General features: G+C 56.0%; 1 protein-coding gene across 1 annotated transcript; it reads left to right on the forward strand.

Annotated features, from left to right (window-relative positions):
- Positions 1-5,687: 5,687 nt before the first annotated feature.
- TMIE (transmembrane inner ear) lies at positions 5,688-14,044 on the forward strand. The gene is made up of 4 exons (XM_008071228.1): positions 5,688-5,780; positions 10,180-10,297; positions 13,518-13,667; positions 13,944-14,044. The coding sequence occupies exons 1-4, from the start codon at positions 5,688-5,690 to the stop codon at positions 14,042-14,044; spliced, it is 462 nt and encodes a 153-aa protein (XP_008069419.1).
- The last annotated feature ends 8,193 nt before the right edge of the window (positions 14,045-22,237 follow it).

Raw genomic sequence — 22,237 nt, forward strand, 5'->3', positions numbered from 1 at the left:
CAACTCCAGGTCGGCGCAAGCGGAGTGTGGAGTGGATTTGTGAAACTTGCCCATAGATGGTAAACCGAGGCGACCCTGTGATCCCTGGTTGGGCGTCCACAGCCAGCCGGCACTCTGTCTCTGTGATCCTAGGGGAAGTCCTCCAGCCCCCACTCCTGGGTCCCAACATGGTCCTGCAGAGCGTGAACCCGGCCGGATGTTTTCTGTGCCAAGGCCTGCGACCTTGGAAAAAGTGGCCAGTTGGGTCAGCCCTCCCGGGAGAGGAGGAACCATAGTGCAAATCTTTAACAAAGAAGCATGCTGTCTGCCAACTGGTCTCCCTCGGGTCACCAAGCCCGTTACCCATCGCTTTGGAGACACCCCGGTCGGCCTCCCTGAGCCTGGGGTCCAGAGACAGGCTGCAGAAGAGCAGAAAGGGTGGCCCTCCATCCCCTAATCGGGTCTGAGGCTGGGGGAGACATCTCCCAACCTACCAGGCAGAAGAGCTCCCAGTGAGGTGACAGGGAGCCTGGGGACTGCCAACCTCATTCCCCGGCTCTCTTGGGCTGTCTCCAGGTGGGAGCTTAAGATATGCCAAGCTGCCCTTCACCCCCAGGCTTGGAGGGCTTTAAGGCCTAGACCCCTCCTCTCAGTGACCGCTGGTCCCCAGTGACCCTACCCTCTTGCCCCACATTGCTCTCCTACTGGGTCCTCATCCTGTGCAGCCTGCCCCTCCCCCTCTCACCACCCCTCTCTCCCACACTGCCAAGGCTTCTGTCCCAGCTCTGACCACCCCCTTTCCAGCTTTCTTGCCCCTTCCTGTACTCCCTGTTGCCCAAGGGGATCCCATCCCTCAAAGGCCCCACTTCTCAGGCCCCTGCCTGCTGGAGGGGTTGCTGTGTTTGGGGGAGGGGAGGGATCTGCCTCAGAGGAGGCAGTGTCTGCCCCCAGGTCTCTCTTGAGGTCTCTCTCAGACCCTCTGAGAGTCTCCCCACACCCTCTACCCCCAGACTCTGGATATGGCCCCACCTCCATCACAGCCTCAACCTGCTGGGCTCAGGTGATCTTTCACCTCAGCCTTCCAGGTAGCTGGAACCACAGGCACATACCACCATGCCCGGCTAGTTTTTTTTATTTATTGTAGAGACAAGGTCTTGCCAAGTTGCCCAGGCTGGTCTCGAATCCCAGGACTAAGGCATCCTCTGGCCTCAGCCTCCCAAGGTGCTGGGATTATAGGCATGAGCCACCATGCCTAGCGAGGCTTCAAGTTCTAAGCAGCCCTCCAAGGTTTTCCCTGTGGGCATCTCATGTGCCTATAGGGTGGTGGGAGGCAACAGAACATTCTGGAAAGAGGCCTAGTGTGGGCTTTGGAGTGCCTTCCCCTTGCTGTGTGACTATGGTCATCACGCGGCCTCTCTGCGCCTTAGTGTCCCTGCTGGTGAAATGGTCTTACCTGCACCTTCCTGCACAACTTATGTGGGACTCCAAGAAGAGGGGTGCGTGGTAGGCTTGAGGGGCTCCTTTAAAGATGAGCAGGGTTTTAGTGGATCTTTGGGTCATCTAGAACATGGAGCCTGGGAGGGAGGGCAAGGGCTGGAGAGTGCCTGTGGCCTCATGAGGAGTGTGTGGCCTCACCACTGGTGACAAACAGGGGGAGGTGGGGCAGGACCCTGAGCAGGACAGATCTGATTTCATGCTAAGTGTCTCTGGGCCAGCCCTATTCACCTCTGGGCTTCAGTTATGTCATGTGTACGTGCTGCTGAGGGAAGGCAGTGCTGCCTGAGCTGGGGCAGGAAGGGAAGGGCTCCCTCAGCTTCCTCCCCAGAGCCCAGACTTCCTGTTCAGCCAATCTAGGGGAATTGGAAGGCTAGCTGAGCTCTGGGCTAGGGGCCAGTCTTCTCCCACTGACTGGACGACCTCACAGATGCTGCAAGCCCAGTTTTACTATCTACCAAATGGGGCAAGTCCTGTGCAGCCTCTCTTCCAGCTGGTCCTTGCTTGGGGCCAGGTAGGACAAACTTCACTGGGTTCACCTGCCCCAGATCCCCTGCAGTGCCACCAAGGGCCTCTGCCATGTCCCGTCACAGATGTGTAACACACACCTGCTCCCACACCCACACCCATGCAATCCCATAGTCAGCGAATGTGGTGGTATGTACATACACCTGTGCCACAGGGACCCATCTACTACTGAACCCAGTGGTGGGTCCTCCACGTTGCCCAACTCTGGTGGCGACCCTGTACATGAGCACACATGTGCAGATCATGTGCCCATCCACAGGGACGCAGACTTACACACTGCTCCAGGAAACACACGCATGCAGGTCGATGGCACTTGTGATTCTAGAGACCCTGAGACACCCAGACACATACACGCTGTGTGCCAAATGCACATGTACTCCCATGTACCCCAATATCTTATTACACGGGCACATGTTCATGTACAAGCAGGCTCAACTCAGGCCCAGCACAGCCCCAGAGCTATTCTGGGCTGGGCCTAGGGCCAACAAGGTCAGGGACAGCCAGCTCCCAGCAGGCCCAGCTGCTGCGTCACAGGCCCAGGCCTTCCAGCTCCCACCCCCACTCCTACTATCCTGGATCCTGGCCTGGCTTTGTGATGGGGGATCCCCACTCCCCACTCCAGCTTCCCCAGAGCTAAACCTTGAACCCTGGGATTTCAGGATCCAGGAGAGAACCGTCCATGGGATCTCCTGGCCACCACCCATGCCTCGCCCATAGCTTCCAATCCAGAGGCCCTGGAGGTTGGACTGGGTCCCTACAGGAAACCCACAGGAGCTAAAAATAGTACAGGAGAGACAAGCAGGGTTCTGCAGTCCTGCGCATGGAGGGAACACAGTCTTGCAGGAAGCCGGGCTGAGTGCCTGGGGGTCCAGAGCTCCCCTCCCCCAGACCTGATGAGCCCAACTGGGGCTGGGGTGCAGAAGGATGTGGAGGCATCCTAAGAAGTAGAAATGGTACTGGACAATGGGCAGTGCTCTGGGTTAGAGACAGAAGGCTGAGTCGAAGGCCCCAGTTCCTGTGTGACCTTAGGCAGGGCACAACCCCCCTCTGGGCTTCAATTCCTCATGAGTAAACAGGAAAAAGGAGGGGGTTACACTAAATGCTGAAAAGCCCTATAGTTGGAAAAGGTTATAGCTTTCAGGATGTTCATCTAACATGGTATTTAATATCAGATAACAGGAAACAACCTAAATGTCCAGCAACAAGTGTTGATCGAACAAAGTATTTGCTGGGTTTTTATACAGTGTGATATTACACAGCCTTTAACAACAATGACAACAATAATCATAATGACTAGCGTTTAATAAAGGCTTGTGGTGTGCAGATGCAGGGCTCTGTATCATACCTGTCTTACAGCCGAGGGATTGAAGCTCAGAGAGGTTAAGTAGCCCACCTGAGGGTTCACAGCTGTCACTATGACCATGTCCCAGAAGTCTTAGTGCAATTGTAAGATTTATTAGCTTCTGAAGTTTTGAGTATAAAGCTACAGATTTACCAAAAAATAATTTGAAAGTTTAATTATTTAAATATTCTTTATGATAATTTAGTTTTGTGAACTTTGAATGACTTTAAATTTTTTTTCAGCCCATTTTTATCATCTTCAGAGGACAAAAAAGGAAATTTAAATAAACTTTCAAATGGTATTTTCTATGAATGTGTGGCTTTATACTTCTGAGTTTATTAAAGCTGCACTAAGTTATAAAAACTGTACTAAGACTTCCTGGACATCCTGTTATTTTCCATCTGAGCCCATCTGACTTTGAAGCCAGGATGACAGTGTTGGCTGTGGGGAATTGGGTGTGTGTGTATTGGTACAAAGCTCTGGGTACAAAGGCATATGAGAAATCGTAGACAAGGAGATCGCTCGTAGACAGGGTGCTCAAGCATCTGCAGAGAAGTGGAACTCATATTGGGCAGTGGCCATCTCAGGGGACAGCAAAAGTATACATAATTGTCTTTCCTTTCAGATTTCTTCACTGGACTTGCCCTACTTCTTGATGGATGGAAAAGACCAAGAACTTTGCAGAAAACAATGACACCTTCAATGGGAGCCCTGTAAGCAGCAGAGGCTGCCTGTTCCACTAAGGAGCCAGCAGCCCCATGTTCATTCATTTATATCATACTCAATCAGTCTGATGGGAGTAGTGCCCTCCCTGTACTATAGATGAGAAAGAGACAGAGAGAAGTGATGGTTTATCTAATGCTCCTGTCAGGCTCACTTAATCCCTGCCCTGTCCTGCCTCTCTGACCCCCATGTCCCAAGGGTGACCTCTCTGGCTGGTCAGTCTGGCTTTCCCTAGCCTGGCCTACGACCCATGGCATGAGGAAGAGGTGGGTGGAGTGCTACAGCAAGTGATTTAGACTCCAGTGGAGTTCCTGTGAGCCTGGCCAGGACACACCTTGGGAGAAGAGGTGGGGTGGCCCAACCCAGTCCCCAGACTTTGTCACCCTCTGTTGAGCATCTCCTCAGTGGGTCCCCTGGACCAGCCATCCTTTGCCAGCAGCCCTCCTGTTTCCTGCCTGCCTTGTCATGTCACCTTGCAGGTGTCCACAGCTGGCCCTCTGCTCCTTGCCCATCTTTGGCACCTCCAGGCTCTGGCTCTACAGGGTCCCCAGGTCTGAGGACAGGCCTTGCTGGGGAGAACCAGGTCACCCCCAGCCTAGGCAGGTGTCCTCGTTGATGAGGGATGCAGGGGTTCAAGACCTGGGCTGCTTCTCCTGACACTTGGCAGGCAGGAGGTAAATAGTAATGGCAGGAAGCCAGGAAAGGAGTGGGAGAGTGGACAGAGGAGTCCCTCCACTCCAGATGCTCACTCCTCTTCCCAAGTCTTCAGCTCCTCCCCCAGGGCTCCACAGCTCCTCAGAACCTCCTTACAGCCCTGGGTTGTCAAGGCCCAACATGGGTCAGGACCAGAGCGCAGTGTGAGCCAACTTCAGTCAGGGTCCTGGCTGAGACTGAAGTCAGAGTCAGGGCTCAGGTTGGGGCAGAGGTTGAGGGTAGCCAGGGACAGAAAATGGTCCTCCAGTCCCTCCAAAGGCAACCCACCCTGCCTTGTGGGGCAGAAGAGGCTGGCTTCTTCAGGAACCTCCCACAGCACTGGGAGCTGGCAGCTCGGACCATACCACCCCCTGCTCCCCACCCCCCTCTCCAGCGCTGGTGTCCAGGGTGACCAGAGCCGCCTCTGGGCAGGAAGCCAGGCCCGAAAGCCCAGGACATCCCTGAGCGCCTGTCACCATAGCAACATGCCCATTATGCCCCCCCAACCCCAGGTCTAGTGCGTTTTTCAAACCCAGCACGTCAGAATGGGAAGGGCCTCCTAGATCAGCAGATTCCAGCCCCTCCCTTTGTCCCAGATGGAGAAACTGAGGCCAGAGTGGGGAAACAAGGGAGACCTGTTGATTAGGACCTGACTCCAGCCTGTCCTCCCTCCCACCCACCTCCACCTCAAAGTCCCTGAGGCGAGGTGGGGTGGGGGATGGGAAGTCTGATCGCCCGGGAGCGGGGCGGGCCCTCCACTCGCAGGGGTGGTGGGGGCGGGCGGCACAGGAACCTGACACTGACGATGAATAAATGATGCCCGCTCGCTGCCCGCAGCGAAAGCCGGCCGCTGCCAAGCCCGGCTGGCCAGGGACAGTCACCGCGCGGCCCGTCTGCGCTCGGCCCCGCGAGCGGCAGGGGCGCGACGATGGCGCGGCGAGGAGATGCCGGGCCCCTGTGCGCGCTGGGCGGCGCCGCGCTGGGGCTCTGCCTCGCCAGGGTCGCCGGGCAGCTGGTGGAGGTGAGGCGGGGCGCGGGGGTCCTGGGGAGGCTGTCGCCGTCCAGGCAGATGGGGGCCGCCTTTATCCTGGGCTTCATCCCTTGCTCCTACCCTGAGAGACCCAGGCTAGAGGGTGGCACAGTCCTGCCCCCGACGCCGCCAGGGCCCCTGGTCTGATGGAAGGGCACGGCCCTCATTATATACATTAGTCCGACGGAGGAGGCTCATCTTGCGCTGGGCATTTCCAGTCTGACTGGGGACACAGCCCTGCCCAGACTGCTGGGGACACTCAGCCCCTCTCCTCTCATGGTTGGTCTCATGGGGGGGGGGCGGAGGGTGGTGCACAACCTTTGTGTTCCTCAACCTCTGGTTTGAGGGGGAAGATCTAGGCCCTGAACTCTGAGTTTTCTGGGGCAATAGCCTCTGTCTCCAGACTCTCCAGGGACCCCTGTCTCATGGGGGAGACAGCTTTGGGAAGAAGGTGAGGGTACTCTCAGCTGGCGGGTGGGACAGCAGGATGAGGGAGACCCTTTATGCCGCAGCCACGTGGAGCACTGAGTCCAGGAGGGGCGGGGCAGGACCCAGGTAGGGGGAGTCGGACTTGCTCCTGGTGATCATGGGGAGCTGTAGGTGTCTGAACACAGGCGGCTCATCACGAGTTCTGGTTTGGAATAAATTGGAAGTGGCGCATGGTGGGAGAGCCGCAAAGAGCGGCTGAAATAGCCCAGAAAGAGGTGGAGAGGCTGGCCGGGGTTGTTGGGCAGGTCCTGGCTAGGGCCAGGAGGGGCTGGGAGGAGAAGGGTGGGGACCGTCTGGCAGCCATTCATGCCCCACTCTTGCTGAGCCCGGAAGGGGAGCCAAAGGAGGAGGTAGCAGAGCAGGCTTAGAATTCTGGAGCTCAAGGAAAGAGTCAGGGCCAGGGAGAAGAGGGGGATGGAGCCTGTGCAGGTTGCGGGGAGCGGAGGGAGCAAGAAAACAGAAACACAAGAGGCCGTGAGAGGTGCCCAGGGAGCCCTGAGGGCGGGCGCTAGGGGACAGGGTGGGAGAGAAAGGGCAGCGCCAAAGGAGGTGTAGGGGGACACAGCCCTGGACTGGAGGGTCTGAAGGGGATGTAGGAGCAGAGCCCCGCACCCCGATGTGGCCTGTCCCTGCTGCTGCTGACCAGGGGGTGTGACCAGGAGTCAGATGTCAGTTCCAGTGTCCCTGTAAGGGGAGCCAGGTTGGCTTGAGCCCCATGGGGTGTACCTGGGCCCCTCATGGGCTGCCCTGAGGCCTTGGGTACAGAAACTGAGCTGGTCTCGGTGCCGACAGAGGGCTGGGCAGGAGCAAGTTAGCTCTGAGCCAAGGACTCTTCTCCCCACCCCCAGGAACTCATCTTCCCCAAGCCCATCAAGGGACATTGCATTTGGAATCCATCTGTCTGCCATCTGCCTGCAGCCCGAGCTAGCCCAAGGCCTTCCCTCCAGGAAAACACTGGCGACCTGGGCAGGGCAGGGTCCACATCACCACCCAGCCTGGTCCTGCAGGCGTCAGCATCACTCTCTATCAGGCCAGGAGGTCCTGGAAGAGGTGGAAGCCCCCACACTTCAGAATTGAGGCCTCCAGCATGAGGAGAGGCCTGGCCATTACCTGCTAGTATCCACCCAAGACTGCCATCAGGAATGAGAGCAGGCTCAGCTCCATCCACTTCCGGGCTAGAGCAAGAGCGAAAGGCAATGAGCTCACAGCTGCTTTGGCTCAGAATCCAAGCGCTGTACTAGGGCCCTCAGTCTTCTAGTCACGCAACCCAGCCTGGCCAACATGCTTGGCCTTAGAATCAGGGTTCCCTGCCACCGCCAAGCCCCTGACCCTGGTGCCACAGATATGTGCCCCAGACACATATGTGCCCGACCCCACTCATATTCCCCAACCCCACATGCATGAATCTGGCTACCACACATACATCCAGGGGACAGTGCTGGAAGCAGCGTCTTCTTTGTCCATTTAACCATCAGCTTGGGTAGAGAGAGCTCCCCTGAGACTCTTGGAACCACCCACTCTGATTACAAGCGGAAACTGAGTTCTGGAGGAAAGAAGGCTCCCACCTTGGTTCTCCCTGGCAGGTAGAAAAAAGACGGGGAATCACGTGCCAACCCCAGGCCCACGGATCCTCTGGGCTACCTAGATCAGGTTGCTGGTCCCCTCCCAGCCACGCTGAAGAGTGCTGCTCACTAGAGGAAGAAGCATCCTGCTCACGACGGGTGCCCAGTCCGTGTTTATGGGCCAGGGGGAAGAAAGGTGGGTGATCAAGCTATAGGTCGCCTTTCCTTCCCAGAGGGCCAGAAGGGACTTCTCATGTCTGTCCTTACTTAGCTAATCAGGGGATCCCAGGGTCTTCTCTCCCTCTGAGCACTGACCCCTGTCTTTGTCTCTCAGTCAAACTTAGTGACACAAATGGGGTCATATCTTTCCCTGGCCAGGGACAGGTCTCGTTCAGATTCCACAGGGCAGGGCCATGTCCCCTAGACACTCAGGACAAAGAAGTGCCCCCTAGATACTCAAGACAAGGCTGTGTTCCCTAAACGCCCAGGGCAAGGTTGTGTCCCCTTAAACCTGGGACAGGGCTGTGTCCCCCAGATACCCAGGACAAGGCCGTGTCTCCTAGACATCCAGGACAGGGCCATGTCCCCCAGGCACCCAGGACAGGGTTGTGTCACCCAGACACACAAGGCAGGGCTATGTCCCCTAGCCATTAAGGACAGAGTTGTGTCTTCAAGACACCCAGAACAGAGTCATGCCTTCCAGACACTCAGGACAGGGTCATGTACCCCAGATGCTCAGGACAGGGCTGTGTCCCCTAGATACCCACACAGAGCTGTGTCCCCTAGACACCCAGGACAAGACTGTATCTCCCAGAGGCCCAGGATAGGGCTGTGCCCCCTAAACACACAGGAGAGGGCTGTGTCTCCCAGATACCCGGGAGAGGGCTGTGTTCCCCAGACATGCAGGACAGGGCTGTGTTCCCTAGACACCCAGGACAGAGCTGTGTCCTCTAGATATCCAGGACAGGGCTGTGTCCCTTACACATGCAGAACAGGGTTATGTCCCCCACGTACCCAGAACAGGGCCATGTCCTCCAGACACACAGAGCAGGTGTCCCCCAGGTACCCAGAAGAGACCCATGTCCTCCAGACACCCAGGACAGGGCTGTGTCCCCCAGGCACCCAGGACAGGGCTGTGTCCCCTAGGACAAGACTGTGTCCCTTAGCCACTCAGGACAGGGCTGTGTCCCCTAGATACCAGGATAGAGCTGTGTCCCCTAGATACTCAGGGCAGGGCTGTGTCCCCTTCCCACTCAGAGTAGGGCTGTGTCCCTTAGCCACTCAGGGCAGGGCTGTGATCTCCAGACACTAGGATAGGGCTGTGTCTCCTAGATACCCAGGACAGGGCTGTGTCCCCTTAACATTCAGGACTGTCTCCTAGACACCCAAGACAGGGATGTGTCCCCTAGCCACTGGGAGCAGAGCTGTGTCCTCTGGACACATAGGGCAAGACCATATCCCTTATCCCCCCAAGACAGGACTGTACGTCCTAGCCACTGAGGACTGGGCTGTGTCCCCTAGATACCCAGGGCAGGGTTGTATCCTCTAGCCACTCAGGGAAGGACTGCATCTTCTGTACACACAGGCAGGACCACATGCCCTCAGACCTGGAGCATCACCATGTCCCCTAAACCCTGGGGCAGCTCCATATCCCAATAGACCCTGGGTCATGTTCCCTTAGTCTCCCAGGTCAGGGTAGTGTCTCCGGTTAGATGAGAAACAGGTGTGCTTATACCTTTTGGCCACCAGGTGTCGCTATAGCATTGCAGACAATTTATATTTCTAATCCTGTCCTGTGAGTTCTCTGGCCTAGCCTTCTGATTCCCATAGGGTAGGCGACCTTATGAGGCCACCTGGTGAGGTCCTGGCCGGGTGGCAGAGCTATGGGGCCCTGACCTGGTTCCACCTCCTACCCTCCCACTGGGGAGACTTGAGAGCAAGTTCAGTACTGCAGTACAGTACAGGCCTTGCCTTGTCTCTGGCCTTGGTCCTGAGACCCCATCTGCCTGTGTGCTGCTCAGGACTGGAGTGGGAGGAGGTGTCCACAGCATCCTTGAACCTGTCTGGGACAGACTGTCTACGTTTGATGCCTTGGCTTCCCCAAGCATCAACCACCCTCCCATTTCAAGCCCCTGGCTCCGTGGACTGGAGCTCTGCTCAGTTCTCTTGTTTTAAATCTGGAACTTCTCGAGGTCCAGGGTGTTGGTAGTAAATGTCTAAGGTGATTCCAGGAGATTCTGAAATGAAAGGACCGAGTCCTGCTGAGACCAGGCTTCTCTCTGCCTGGTTCCAGTCCGCTGGCCTCTGTCTGGCTCACTCCCGTCTCTTCTGACCCACAGCCCAGCACGGCTCCGCCCAAGCCTAAGCCACCCCCACTGACCAAGGAGACGGTGGTGTTCTGGGACATGCGCCTGTGGCACGTGGTGGGCATCTTTTCACTCTTCGTGTTGTCCATCAGTGAGTAGCTGCTCCCTGCCCTCTCTGCCACACTGCAGTGAGAGAACAGCACCCCCCCGGCACCCCGACCCCCCCTCCCCAGTGGGCCCAGCAGCAATTCCGGGCAATGCAAGTAGGCCAGGCACCCGCAGGAGACCCGCCGTGGTTTCTGGCACCTCCTGTTCTACACAAAGTCCCCGTGGAGGGCTGTCAGGCTGGTGGTGGCCCAAAGTTTTCTGCCGGACCCAGGGAGGCAGCCACACAGCAATTATGGTAATTACAGGGAACTCCATTGAACCGAGGACTGGGACGAGGACGTGTCATTTTTCCCTACGGTTGGCCTCCTCATGCTTTTTCTGCAATTGGGCCAGCTTAAAGGCCCACACCCAGGAGCCCCAGCAAGGCCACCCTCCACCAGAGGATCCCCAGACGCCCAGCAGATGTGGCTCCAAAGGCTTCGATCCCTGCCTTGTCAGACACCATTTCCCAGGAATGACTCACGCCTGCCTCAGTTAAAAGCAGGAAACCCATTCCTCTCCTGGAGTCTGGGCGCTTCTCAATGTAAAGTTGCAGCAGAAGCGAGCATGGCCTGTTTCCCTCAGTCCTCCTTCCAGACATGGGCTTGGAGTTGGGGAAGGGGCAGAAAGGCACGGGAGCTGCAGGCCAGGTGGGAAGGCTGCCATGTCACAAGGCAGAAAGTGACAGAGGTTCCTACAAGGCAGAGCATGAGGGGATGCAGGCAGTGCAGAAAGAAGCAGCCCTCTTGACTGCATGGACTTCACAGAGACCAGTGGAAGGATTGGGTGGTATCTTGCCAGGCAGGATGGCTGGAAAGGCATTCTAGGCAGAAGGGATGGTGTGAGCAGAGGCTGGGACACACGGCCCCCGCACAATGACCCCTCTTGGACATCTGCTGAGTGCGCCCTGGGCAGGAAGGCAAAAACTGTACTGAAGTTCTAGGCAGAGCTGTCCCGGGCTGAGGTCCTCCAGAGAGCTGGGTGGCCACAGAAGGCCCAACCAGATGCGAGGCGCTCCAGGGAAGAAATGACATCTGACTTGTGTGTGTTTCTCCTGGCACCAGAAGTGCCCTCCCGAGAGAAAATACCCATCCCGCACATCCTGCCCCCTATCTGAGCAAGAGGCTACATTTTGTTCCCAGCTGAGGCCGAGAACCAGTCAGGCCCCACAGACAGACAGGTGTGCCTGCAGCTTCAGTCCAGGTGTCCAGAGAGAGGACAACCCACACCCCCAAGAGGCAGGGTTGGGGGAGTCATCTGCCCTGCAGGAGCCACAGAAGCAGTCTAGGGTACAGGTCTGGGGGGGGGCTCTGGGGCACCCCAGGGAGTGAGGGGAGGGGCTGGGGGCCGCACAAGAAAGTTATGCAGTGTCAGACCCAAAGAGGCACCTGGACAGCAACCACCCAGACCATCCTCTACCCCATTTCCCAGAAAGGGTATGGGATAGTAACAAGGCCTCTGAGCAGCAGGCCAGTGCCTGTGATCTTCCACTGACTGCACAGCTCTGAGCAGTGGGGATAACACATCCCTGTCTCCTAGGTGGAAACATCTTTCCTGCTTCCCAGTCCACGTGGGCCTAGGTATACAGCTGTGAGTGTAGCATCACCACCACAGCCCTGCAAGGGAAGGGACTGGCATCTTGCCTCTTTAGCACCTGGCTGGGCCCCGGAACTCCATCCAAAGCATGTTACTTCTCTCCTTATTTGAAGAGAAGTAACCAGGCCAGATTGGGTGGGGCAGGCCTGGAGTGAGGGGCGGTGTTTGGCTGCATGCTGAGCTTCCTTTGAAGCCCCAGCATCTCAGGACCTGGGACCAGCCTGCACAAAGCCTGAGTGAGCATGGTTTCGAGGAGGTATCTGGTGGAGTCTAGAAGACATGGCCTAAGCCAGAAGGGTGTGGATGGGGGACCAACCTTGGGTCTTAGGTACACACACAGGAGTCTGGAGAAGCTCAGAACCCAGCCCCTTGGTTAAGGAAGGCCTGCTGTCTGCTCGGGTCTATCCCCAGACAGTGGTGTACATCAGGCTACTGCTAGGGCCCTCATGCAGCACCCCTCAAGTGTGTGCCTGGTGCTGTGGGCTTATCAGTCTTTTTGCTCAGGAGTCCATTCACTCAGTCCTGTTCTCAGCAGCAAAGGCCTTGAAGCCATCTCATTCATTTCATCATTTTTTTCTGTGAGTCTAGGGGAAACCCAGTGGGACCACAATATTTGGCTGAAGGGACATGGTTTTGGTTGCACAAAATGACCCCAGAGGGTGCTGCAGTTCAGGCTACTGGTCTGATCCATCTTCCCCAAAATAGGCCTGACTTGTCCTGCCTGGGCCCCTCTGCCCCTATGAGTCTGCCAGGAAGTTATGTCTGGTCATCTGATTTATAATAGGAACCAGCTCCATCCCCTCCCCTGGGGCTGGGGCCAAGGTGGTCAGACTGTGGGGGCCTTAGAAAAATAAACTCAGTCCAGCCAGGTCCTGGCTGCCCTGACCTGCCCTGCCTGCTGCTAAACAGGCAGCTCCATGCCTTGGTCCAACTGGCGTGGGTGCAGCTGCCCTGGGCCGGAAAACCACTCCTGGAATAACTTCGTCTTAGGTGAACGCCCCAGAGCAGGGTCTGTGCCCTCTCACCAGCTCCCTCTCCCGCCAGGGGGAGCCCAGGCTTGTCCTCAGGGAGGCTGCAGAGGACACAAAGAGCCACATCATTTGATGTCTGAGGCAGCCCTGGCCCTGCTCTCAGAAGCCTGAGGAGGAGAAAGCAGGTTGCACTAGAAGCTACCCAGAGACCTGGGTTGGAAGCACAGGGCGGCCTCTAAGAGGCTGTGGCTTGAATCATGATGCAGCCTTCTGCTTTGTCCCCCAGCAATTCTCCGTCCAGTCAGAAAGACCCTCAGGACCAGAACTGGCTACTTAAGTTACCAGGCCAGTGAAAAATGAAAATATGAGGCTCCTTGTTCACACGGTAGTAAGAGCATTAGGGATTTGACAGTAGAGCATTATGTCAAATGTGGGACCCTTTGGAGTGTGGAGCCCTGTGCACCTGTATGAAGCCAGCCTGCTCAGGAAAGACACCTAGAAACCGTACGGTCCCCAGGGTTTTTGTCACGGCTGAGCCTCCTGCCAGCATCTTGTAGGTGAGAAACCCATAGGTAGATGGAAGTAGGCCTGAAATTTGGGTGCTGTTCCTGGGGTGTGAGGCCTGGCCCTGGCCAAACCTGCTCTATCGTCCTACAGTTATTACCCTGTGCTGTGTCTTCAACTGCCGCGTGCCACGGACCCGGAAGGAGATCGAAGCCCGGTACCTGCAGCGGAAGGCAGCCAAGATGTACACAGACAAGCTAGAGACTGTGCCACCTCTCAATGAGCTCACTGAAATCCCCGGGGGTGAGTAGGCCCCGACCTCAGTCACTCTCCGACCTTGCTGAACCACTGAACAAGACAGTGTGGACATCAGTTGCCTGGAGTCACCCTGTTACTCCCCTCCACTCAAAGCAGGTTCCAGGAGGGGCCCCAGTCCTGTCCCTGGAGACCAGAGGCAAGCAAAACACTGAGCCTATTGTCCAGGAGGAGAAATCTGGAGGGAAAGGGCAGCACGCAGGGGTTCTGGGGCCCTTCCCCTCGTCTCACCACTATCCCTGACTTCTTTCCCCCTCCCCACAGAGGATAAAAAGAAGAAGAAGAAAGACAGTGTGGACACAGTGGCCATCAAGGTGGAGGAGGATGAGAAGGAGGAGGCTAAGAAGAAGAAAGGAGAAAAATGAAGAGGGCATCCTGGAGGTGGCTGCCAGGGCTACCAGACCCTGAAGCTCAAACCCTGGCCAGAGTCCAGGCATCTTGGACTCTGAGCTCATACATGGACCACAGAGGCTGTGGTCAGAGGGGAAAGCTGAGGCCCACGACCATGCCCTCACAGCCCACCAGGGGCAGGGACAAGACTACATCAGGTGTCCTGCTTCCCAGCCCAGACTCGGCTCCTCTGGCACCATCCACATGGGCACTTTCCTCAGCCAGTTCACCTGGGGCCATGGTCCCTCTGCAGATGCAGAATGGCCGGCCACACACTGCTCTTGCCACCCAGACAAGCCTCTGTCCCTCCCTTTCTGCAAGGGATGGTAGTGGCTATGATGGGGTAACGGGAGGTGGGTTCCCTTCTGACGGGAGATGGCTGAACTGCATGGGTCAGGATGTAAGGCCACACCCAGCCAGCCTGGCCATGAAGAGGCAGAGAAGGTCACCGAGGAAAGTTGTGGAAGCAGGAGGGACCAACCCTGCCTTGGCCAGCAGAATCCCAAGGGAGTGAGCAGAGGTGGCCCCAGAGGCAGAAGCGCAGCCCAACAGCCACCCAGCTCAAGGCAATAGGCTCCCTCGTGTGACATATTGTAATGAATCAGAGGTTGCTGGGAGGCTCAGCAGGAGGCCCAGAGGCTCAGGGTTGGGCAGGGCTGGGACAGGGGTGCAGAGGGCCAGTGGGCCAGAGGGACCAGGGAAGAAAACTGGGGCCTGGGCCCCCTCGTGGCAATCAGAGAATATGTTAGAAGCCAAGGGAAACTTGTACTGTTCTGGTGGCTCTTTCTATGCCCAGCTGCGTTGGGAGGTCTCAGGCCCTAGGGGGTCACCGCAGGGGGCAGAAGTGGCCTCCAGCCTGCTGACTGTAACAGCATCCATCTTCCTCCTCTACCCCTTCCCACTTTGGGCACCTAAAAGAAGCATCTCTGACCAGAATCTGACAAAGGCACAAACACCTCCTGGGGAGGACAATCACAGAGGTACTTAGAGATGTCACTGGACACAGAACTGAGGCTTTCAGACCTGGGCCTGAGACTTAAGGAGACACGGAGGCTTCTGAGCCTGGGGCACCTGCTGGAAAAGCCATCTGCAGAGATCTGTAAATAAAGCTGAGTGCCTTCTCAGACCCTGCTTATAAAATTGCCTCCTGAGCGTCTGTGTAGAGGGCGATGCAGCAGTCAGTGGCAGGTGGCTCAGGTCAGACTCAAGTTCCCTCCCTGACTCTTCTCTCAGCCTGAATTAGAATGGCTTAGAGAGAGGTTGAGGAGCAGGTGCAGCCTCCTGGACCCACCCTGAGGCAGCACTAGGACTTGGGAGGGAGCTGTCTACTCTCTAGGTGCTGGGCTGGCAAGGACACCCATGACAATCCCCACTCAGCCTTATGACTTTTAATAGGAATTTGATGGGTGGAGCCCAGTGCTGGGGACACAGAAGAGTCAAACATGACTCCTGACCTGGACACGAGGAGGAGAGTGGTCCAGGCTGACATGAGGAAGGGTGACATGGGGTTTCAGGAGCTGTGGAGGGCAGGGAGATCGGAAAAGGCCCTACCATGGAAGTTGAGTATCCCATCACCAGATGGAAGCAGTTGGCTGACCTCTGCCTCAGGATCCAGTGTGTGGGCTTCTCATACAGAGGGTTGGCCAAGGTTACTCTACCCATACAGGCCAGAACCTGGGTGAAGTTCAGGTCCAGGCTCCACCTATCCTTCTGCTGACATGGGGCCTCCTCTAGTCCTTTATGGCAGGCCAGGCTGTTGGTGGTTGGGATAAGGTCTGATTCCAGCAGGGTCTTCCCCAGATTTCAGGCAGGGGACAGGACTAGAGGCTCAAAGTTCACTAAGGCTCTTTGGGGCAATGAACAGGTATGTTCTCGCCTCTGGTCAGAAGGCAGCCAAAGTCAAGAACCTGACTCCCACCAAAGTATCACAGGAGGAACACACTCACCTCCCAGCCCAGATAGAGCTGCACCTTCACGCCAGCCTTGAATAGTGTCCTGGCAGCCCTAACTTCAGCCTGGGCAATTCATTCTGGGCCCTCCATCATCTGACCCCAATATCACCCCCTTTACACTCCCTCTACCTTCCACAGGAGCCACCCCAGAGTCCACCCTCCCTCTATCTGGTTCATCTGTCTCCCACAAGAGCAGGCCCAGGGAGTCAGGGGCCTCTGACACCCAGGAAGAATGAGGCATGGGAAAGAGAAGTGTTTAATTGAGCATCTAGTCTCTGCCCTGCTTTGCAGGGCTGTGACAGCTGCCCCAAAGGGCAAGGATGGGGACCGAATGAGGGAGGACATGCCCAGGGAGGGCACGCAGAGTGTCAGAGAGCAGCAAAGAGGCTGAGGGGCAGTGACAGTGCTAGGAACAGGACCCTGGATGGGGTTAGCAGGGCGGGGGACTGCCCGCTGAGGTGGTTTCGGATCCACTGTCGATAGGAGGCAACGTGGATGTAGATGGGTGGGGCCTCACTCTTCTGGCAGCCAGCACCCCAGCTCACCAGGCCCACCAAGTACCACGTGCCCTCCATAGAGCAGACCAAGGGCTCACCAGTTGTCTCCTGTGGGAGGGGCAGGGCAGCAAGAAGGGTCAGGGAGGCCAGGTCAGGCCAGGCCTGAGGGAGATGTGACCTAGCTCAGAGACAAGCAGGGTGTCCCCATTCCAGGGCCTCCACAGCCCCCCAGTGCCAGCATAAGTGAGGGGTGTTCCAAACCAAATCTTCCTCAAAGGACTTCACCTCTCACATCTAACCCCTCTCTTCACCTCCCCCCACTACCCACCCCTCTCTCTCATCTCCAACCTCCATCTCCACTCCCAACCCCATCTCTCCCCTCCCAGTCTCCATCCTCATCCCTCCCCTCCCCACACCCCTCACATCCTGCCTCCTGCACCTATCTGCCATCCCCCAGGGACCCAAGGAGGTAAGCTGGGGAGGCATGCTCACATAGCAGAACTGCTCCCTGCTGACGTCCTCTGCACACAGCATCTGGGAGTTGAGGACCCGAACCAGAGAGGGGATTTTAGAGAACCTGTGGTAGAAGTTCTCACACTCCTTGTTGTTTAGGATGATGACTTCCTTCTCCTGAATGGTCCGGGACTGGGGCCACTTGCCTGTGGGACAGGGCCCGTTCAGGCGTTGCCACTTCCTGCCTCCAGCCTGGTCTCCATCCTCTCTCCGCTCTTCCCCACACCCCAGCCTCTTCTATTTGCCACACAGCAGCCATGGAGATCTCTCCCGGCACAGCCTGCCCCCTATTCTAGCCGGTATCCTCAAAGGCCCTCTACACACACACCGCAGAGCAGACTGTCCCCACAACCTGGCCTTGTAGCACCTGCTCCCACTTCCTGCAGAGCCCAGTCCACTGAGCCCCCATAGCATCCCTTACACCCCACTTCAGCATCTTGGCTTCCGCCAGTCCTCTCATCCCAAATGCCTCCCAAGCCTCTCCCTTTCCTCAAGGCCCACCCAAGGGCCCCACCAAACTTTCACAGACCCCCTCTTTGGATCCCAGGTGTTTTCCTCTCTCCACCTCCCCCACCAGTGTGTCTCTGTCCCTGACCTGAACTCCTGGGAGATGGGAGACTTCCCACTGTTCCCAGTGGTTCCCCAGACAGGCCATAGCAGGGATGACAAAGTCACCCCATCTCCTCCTACATGGGCTGAAGCTCCCTTGGGCTGTTCTGGGGTAAGTCAGTCCCTTGAGGCCACAGGGAAGGGCATCTTTTGGGGGTTGAGGATTCCCTGAAGGGTGTGAACATTCCTAGGTCCATCAGGATGTGGCCCCTTGGACAGGTCTGAGGGAATATGCCTGTTCTTTGGACCTCACTCCTGAATTTAGATGACAAGAGATTGAGTCCCACTGAGGGCAGGGGGCCCCATGAGCCTCTAAATCTGCACCCCGAGTCACTCCCAATCTCCGGGTGCAGACTGCCTCTAGTCAGCCATTGAGGTCTTCTGGGGAATATTTTACAGACAAAACACTGCTCCCCTCACCTTGAAGTTCTGCTTCAAGTTGTGGCTGCCCTAGGGTTACTTGTGGATGGCAAGAGATCACTGTGTACTTGCGGCCTTCAAAGAAGTTCTGTTTACACTCCCTGCCCTGGCTGAGGACTCAAGGGCAATTGGAGTCCCCTGAGGCCCAAGTGGCAGTGATGTGTTCACTGCTGAGACCCTCAGGAGAAGGAGACCATAGAGATGAGAGTCCAGCAGGAAGATCCCATGGGCAGCAGGCTCTCTGGGGAAGGTGCCTCAGAAATATCTGTCCATGGTGGCACGCTGGCCTGTACCCAGGTCCTCTCTCACATCATTGCCCTAGTCTGGGAGGCTCTGACTCACCATCAACCTTGGGAAGTCCCCAGCCCATCACAGTGCAGCGGGAATGGTCCTCCAGCACGTGGTCCAAGTTGTTCATGCAGATGGGCCAGACATACTCACTGTACGTGAGCATCTGCTCAAGCTTGAGGAGGCCAATGTCATTGTTCCGGCCAACCCAGGACCAGTAGCGCTGGGGCTGGTACCTGCTGTTCACGATGACCTGGAGCACTGGGACATCGGAGGTAGTCTTTGATATCTTGTCAATCCACGGACTCCCCACCCTCACTGAGTAGATAACATCATGCCTAGGGAAACCATGAGGGGAGTCTGCAATCAGCTCCAGCCACTCCACTCCCACCTTCCTCCCCACCACTACCCTCAGAGCAAATCCAGGCAGGCCACTCACCTGTTTCAAGCCCCCCCTTGAGCCTAGTCCTCATAACAGATGTGATCCAGACCCTACACACACACTATATGGTCCAGTCCTCACAACCCTTCATTTTATGGAGGTAAAAACAGGATCAGAGAAGCCCAGTGATGCGCTCAGGGCTGTACAGCTAGGTGACGGTAGAACTGGGATGTGGACCCAGTTTTCTCTGGTTCCAAATCCTAGATCAGATATGTTCAACCCACAATCTTCAGGCCACATGCAGCCCAGAGCAGTCCCACACATCTTTTTTTTGAGCATGTCTGACTCTATCGTCCAGGCTGGAGTACAGTGGCACGCTCACAGCTACCACAGCCTCAACCTGCTGGGCTCAGGTGATCCTTCCACCTCAGCCTTCCAAGTAGCTGTAACTACAGGCCTTTGCCACCACACCCAGCTAATTTTTTATTTATTTTAGAGACGAGGTCTCACCAAGTTGCCCAGGCTGGTCTCAAATCCCTGAGCTCAAACAACTCTTTCACTTCTGTCTCCCAAAGTGCTGGGATTACAGACATGAGTCACTGTATCCAACAAAGTCTTTTAATATCATGTGTTTTTTAGCATTTATTTTCTTCATGAACCCATGCATTGTTCTATTTTTGAAGTTCACAATCACATCTTATTCGTGACATCACTTTTTGCCAGCACATATATTTGTAAGCAGCTGTTTTCAAATATGAAGCACATGAAGAGCAGAATTCGAACAAACATTTCTGACAAGCACCTTAAGAACTCAGTAAGAATTATGATCACTTCCATCAAACCAGACATTGATAGATTGGGGTCAAATTTCCCACTAGTTTATATTGTCCTCATTTTTCTAGACTTTATAATATAAATATAAAATAAATCTTATTATTATGTATATACAGTAACTATATTATATAATTTATATACAGCTCAAGACAATTTCACTTTACTCAATGTGACCCAGGGAAGCCAAAAGGTTAGAAACCCCTGCTCTGGACTCTTTCCAGCACCCCATGCTGTGCCCTAGAGGAGGTGGAGGTCTTGTAGAATGGCCACAACTTGGCTCTCTAACTACCTGCCCATGGTATTGGCCCTTAAGCCTAGAACAACACGCTTCACTGGTCAGCGCTCTCGGTCAGCACAGACATTATCCTCAGGCCACCCCCGGTTCCAGAACATTGGTGTACCCACTCTTTTGTCCCCACACCGACCAGACTCCCATGTGAGCATGTATCTTCTTGCCTGTTTCCTCCACCAAGCTGAGAGAAATGATCCATCCCCTTCCTGCCGCCAGTGCCCAGATCAGGGCCTGGCTCAAAGGAGAGTCAAAGACTGTTGATTAAAAGAGGGGAGGAACGAGGAAGTGAGAGCAAAGACGGTGGAAGCAAAGAACTAGGACCTTCTTCCTGTGGAGAGGGGGCGGGAGGCCAGATAAATGGTGTCCAAGTCCTCATTCCCTATCTGTGGAGTGACTGCACAGGACTGAGGGGCCAGGAAAGGGGAGCAAAGATTGTGCCCTGGAAGGAATTTGCAGGACTCAGTCCTCACCAGCTAGGAGCCAGGGTGAGGCTGAGATGGGACTATGGGGCTCCACAGAGGGCACAGCCGCTGCTGCTGCTAACTAACTATCTGGGCCCCCAGCAACTCCGAACTCCTCTCCACCTACCCCACCTGGGCCCCGACTCACTGGATCAGGCAGTGGGCCACAGTCAGCACCCACTGGGAGGCAATGAGGGTCCCAGCGCAGATATGTGAGCCATTGGCCTGCACACTGACCATCCATGGCCACCGTCGAGCCATAGCCTCTGGGTCCCTGAGGGTGAGGTCCTGCTCGTGGGAGATGCCACAGACTGAGGAGGAAGGTGAGGCCTTGATGAGGGATGGGCCCTTCTCAGCCCCTCCCCTCTTGTCCTCCTGACCGCCCACTCCTGCAATCTCTGACCTGCCCATCCAGTGGCACTCTTTCCCCACTTGTCACCACACATGGTCAGGGAAGGTCTCCAGCCACAGAAGAACCTCAGAACTGTCCAGGTAGCTCTCTCCCTATTCCCACAGCCCACCAGCACAGTGTACCAGCACCTCCTCAGCTCCAGCCAGACCTTTCACTAAGTCATTCATGCTTCATCTGGTTCCACCCTCACCATGCCCCCTTGCTTCAGCCAAGACAGGTTCCTCTCCAACCTCTGGGAACCCCCTCCTGTGGTTCAATGAGAGGAAAGTGGATGGCTAACAGAAAAATGGGCAATGTGCATGAACAGTTATATACCAAGGAGGAAACCCCAGTAGCGAATGACCATAGAATGCTCAGCCCCCTTAGTCCTTGGGAAAATGCAGATTTCAGTTACAGTGAGGTTCTGCTTCATACCACCTGTTTGGCAAAAATGGAATGCCTGTGAAACAGAGTGCTGGTGAGAACACCCACATACTACTGATGGGAGTGTCAATTGCCAAAGCCACTTGGCAAAACATTTTTTTTAAATATCCAGCATCCCAGCAGCCTCTATCCTACATGTTTTCCCAGCAAGTTAGTGGATTGTAAACATAAGTGGGCCATGACCAGGCTTAAAGGATAACACAGGAAAGAGAATGTCAGCATGCACAGCACAGAGTCCTGCTAAGTCCTGTTTGTGACACTTTCTGTGGCAGTGAAATGGTGTGTGCCGAGTCCCAGGATGGCTGGTATTTCTTATGTGCGTATCAGTAAAACATTCTAGAAAGCCACTGCTCTGGTGGACATCTTATATGTGTGCTCTGGAGACACCATAGGAAAGCTCACCAGGTCAGCCCTGAAAGCTATTCTGGAAAGTCCCACCGTCCCTGGATAGGAGTTTGGGTTAGAAGCAGAAAGATCAGGGCCTGGAGCATGGGATGAGGTCACCTGCTCACAGCCCACTCAGGGAGACAGGAACATGCAGCCTGTCCCAGGTTCCTCTGACTGTCCTGCCTCCTACCTCAGCAGGATGAGAGCCTTGTGAAGACAAGACCCCTCAAGTCTGGCCCTCCAGGCAGGACCAGGGCCTGACCCACAATAAGTGCTCAATGACCACTTGTAGAAGGAAGGTCTCTTCAGCCTTCACTCCTCCCAGGCCCTTCCTCTCCGTCTTTTCCCCCACCCCTCTAAAACAGCCCCTGCCCCAGGGGGTCCACAGTACTCACAGGGGTATATGACGGGTTTGTCTTCAGAAACAGGGGACTGAGGCGGGATGGTCGAGGGCAACGGTGTCTGCATGGTTGGGGCCTGCTGGGGAAGGCGAGGTCCGTCCGAGAGACAAGTGGGAGCACAGGGGATGTCGGGGTCAGCTGAGTCAGTCATGGACAGCGTCCCCTGTGCTTCCCCTGTGCCCAAGCAATCTGCTAAAGGACGCAGAGCAGATCAGAGGCGGAAAGTGAGGGCCCAGCTGGGGAAGGGTAGGGAGGGGCGGGGAAGGGGGCTGTGGAGCGGGGAAGGTAGGGAAGGAG

The sequence above is a fragment of the Carlito syrichta genome, unplaced genomic scaffold, assembly GCF_000164805.1.
Source record: "Carlito syrichta isolate Samal-C Ts95f unplaced genomic scaffold, Tarsius_syrichta-2.0.1 Scaffold314220, whole genome shotgun sequence".
Classification (NCBI taxonomy): Eukaryota; Metazoa; Chordata; class Mammalia; order Primates; family Tarsiidae; genus Carlito; species Carlito syrichta.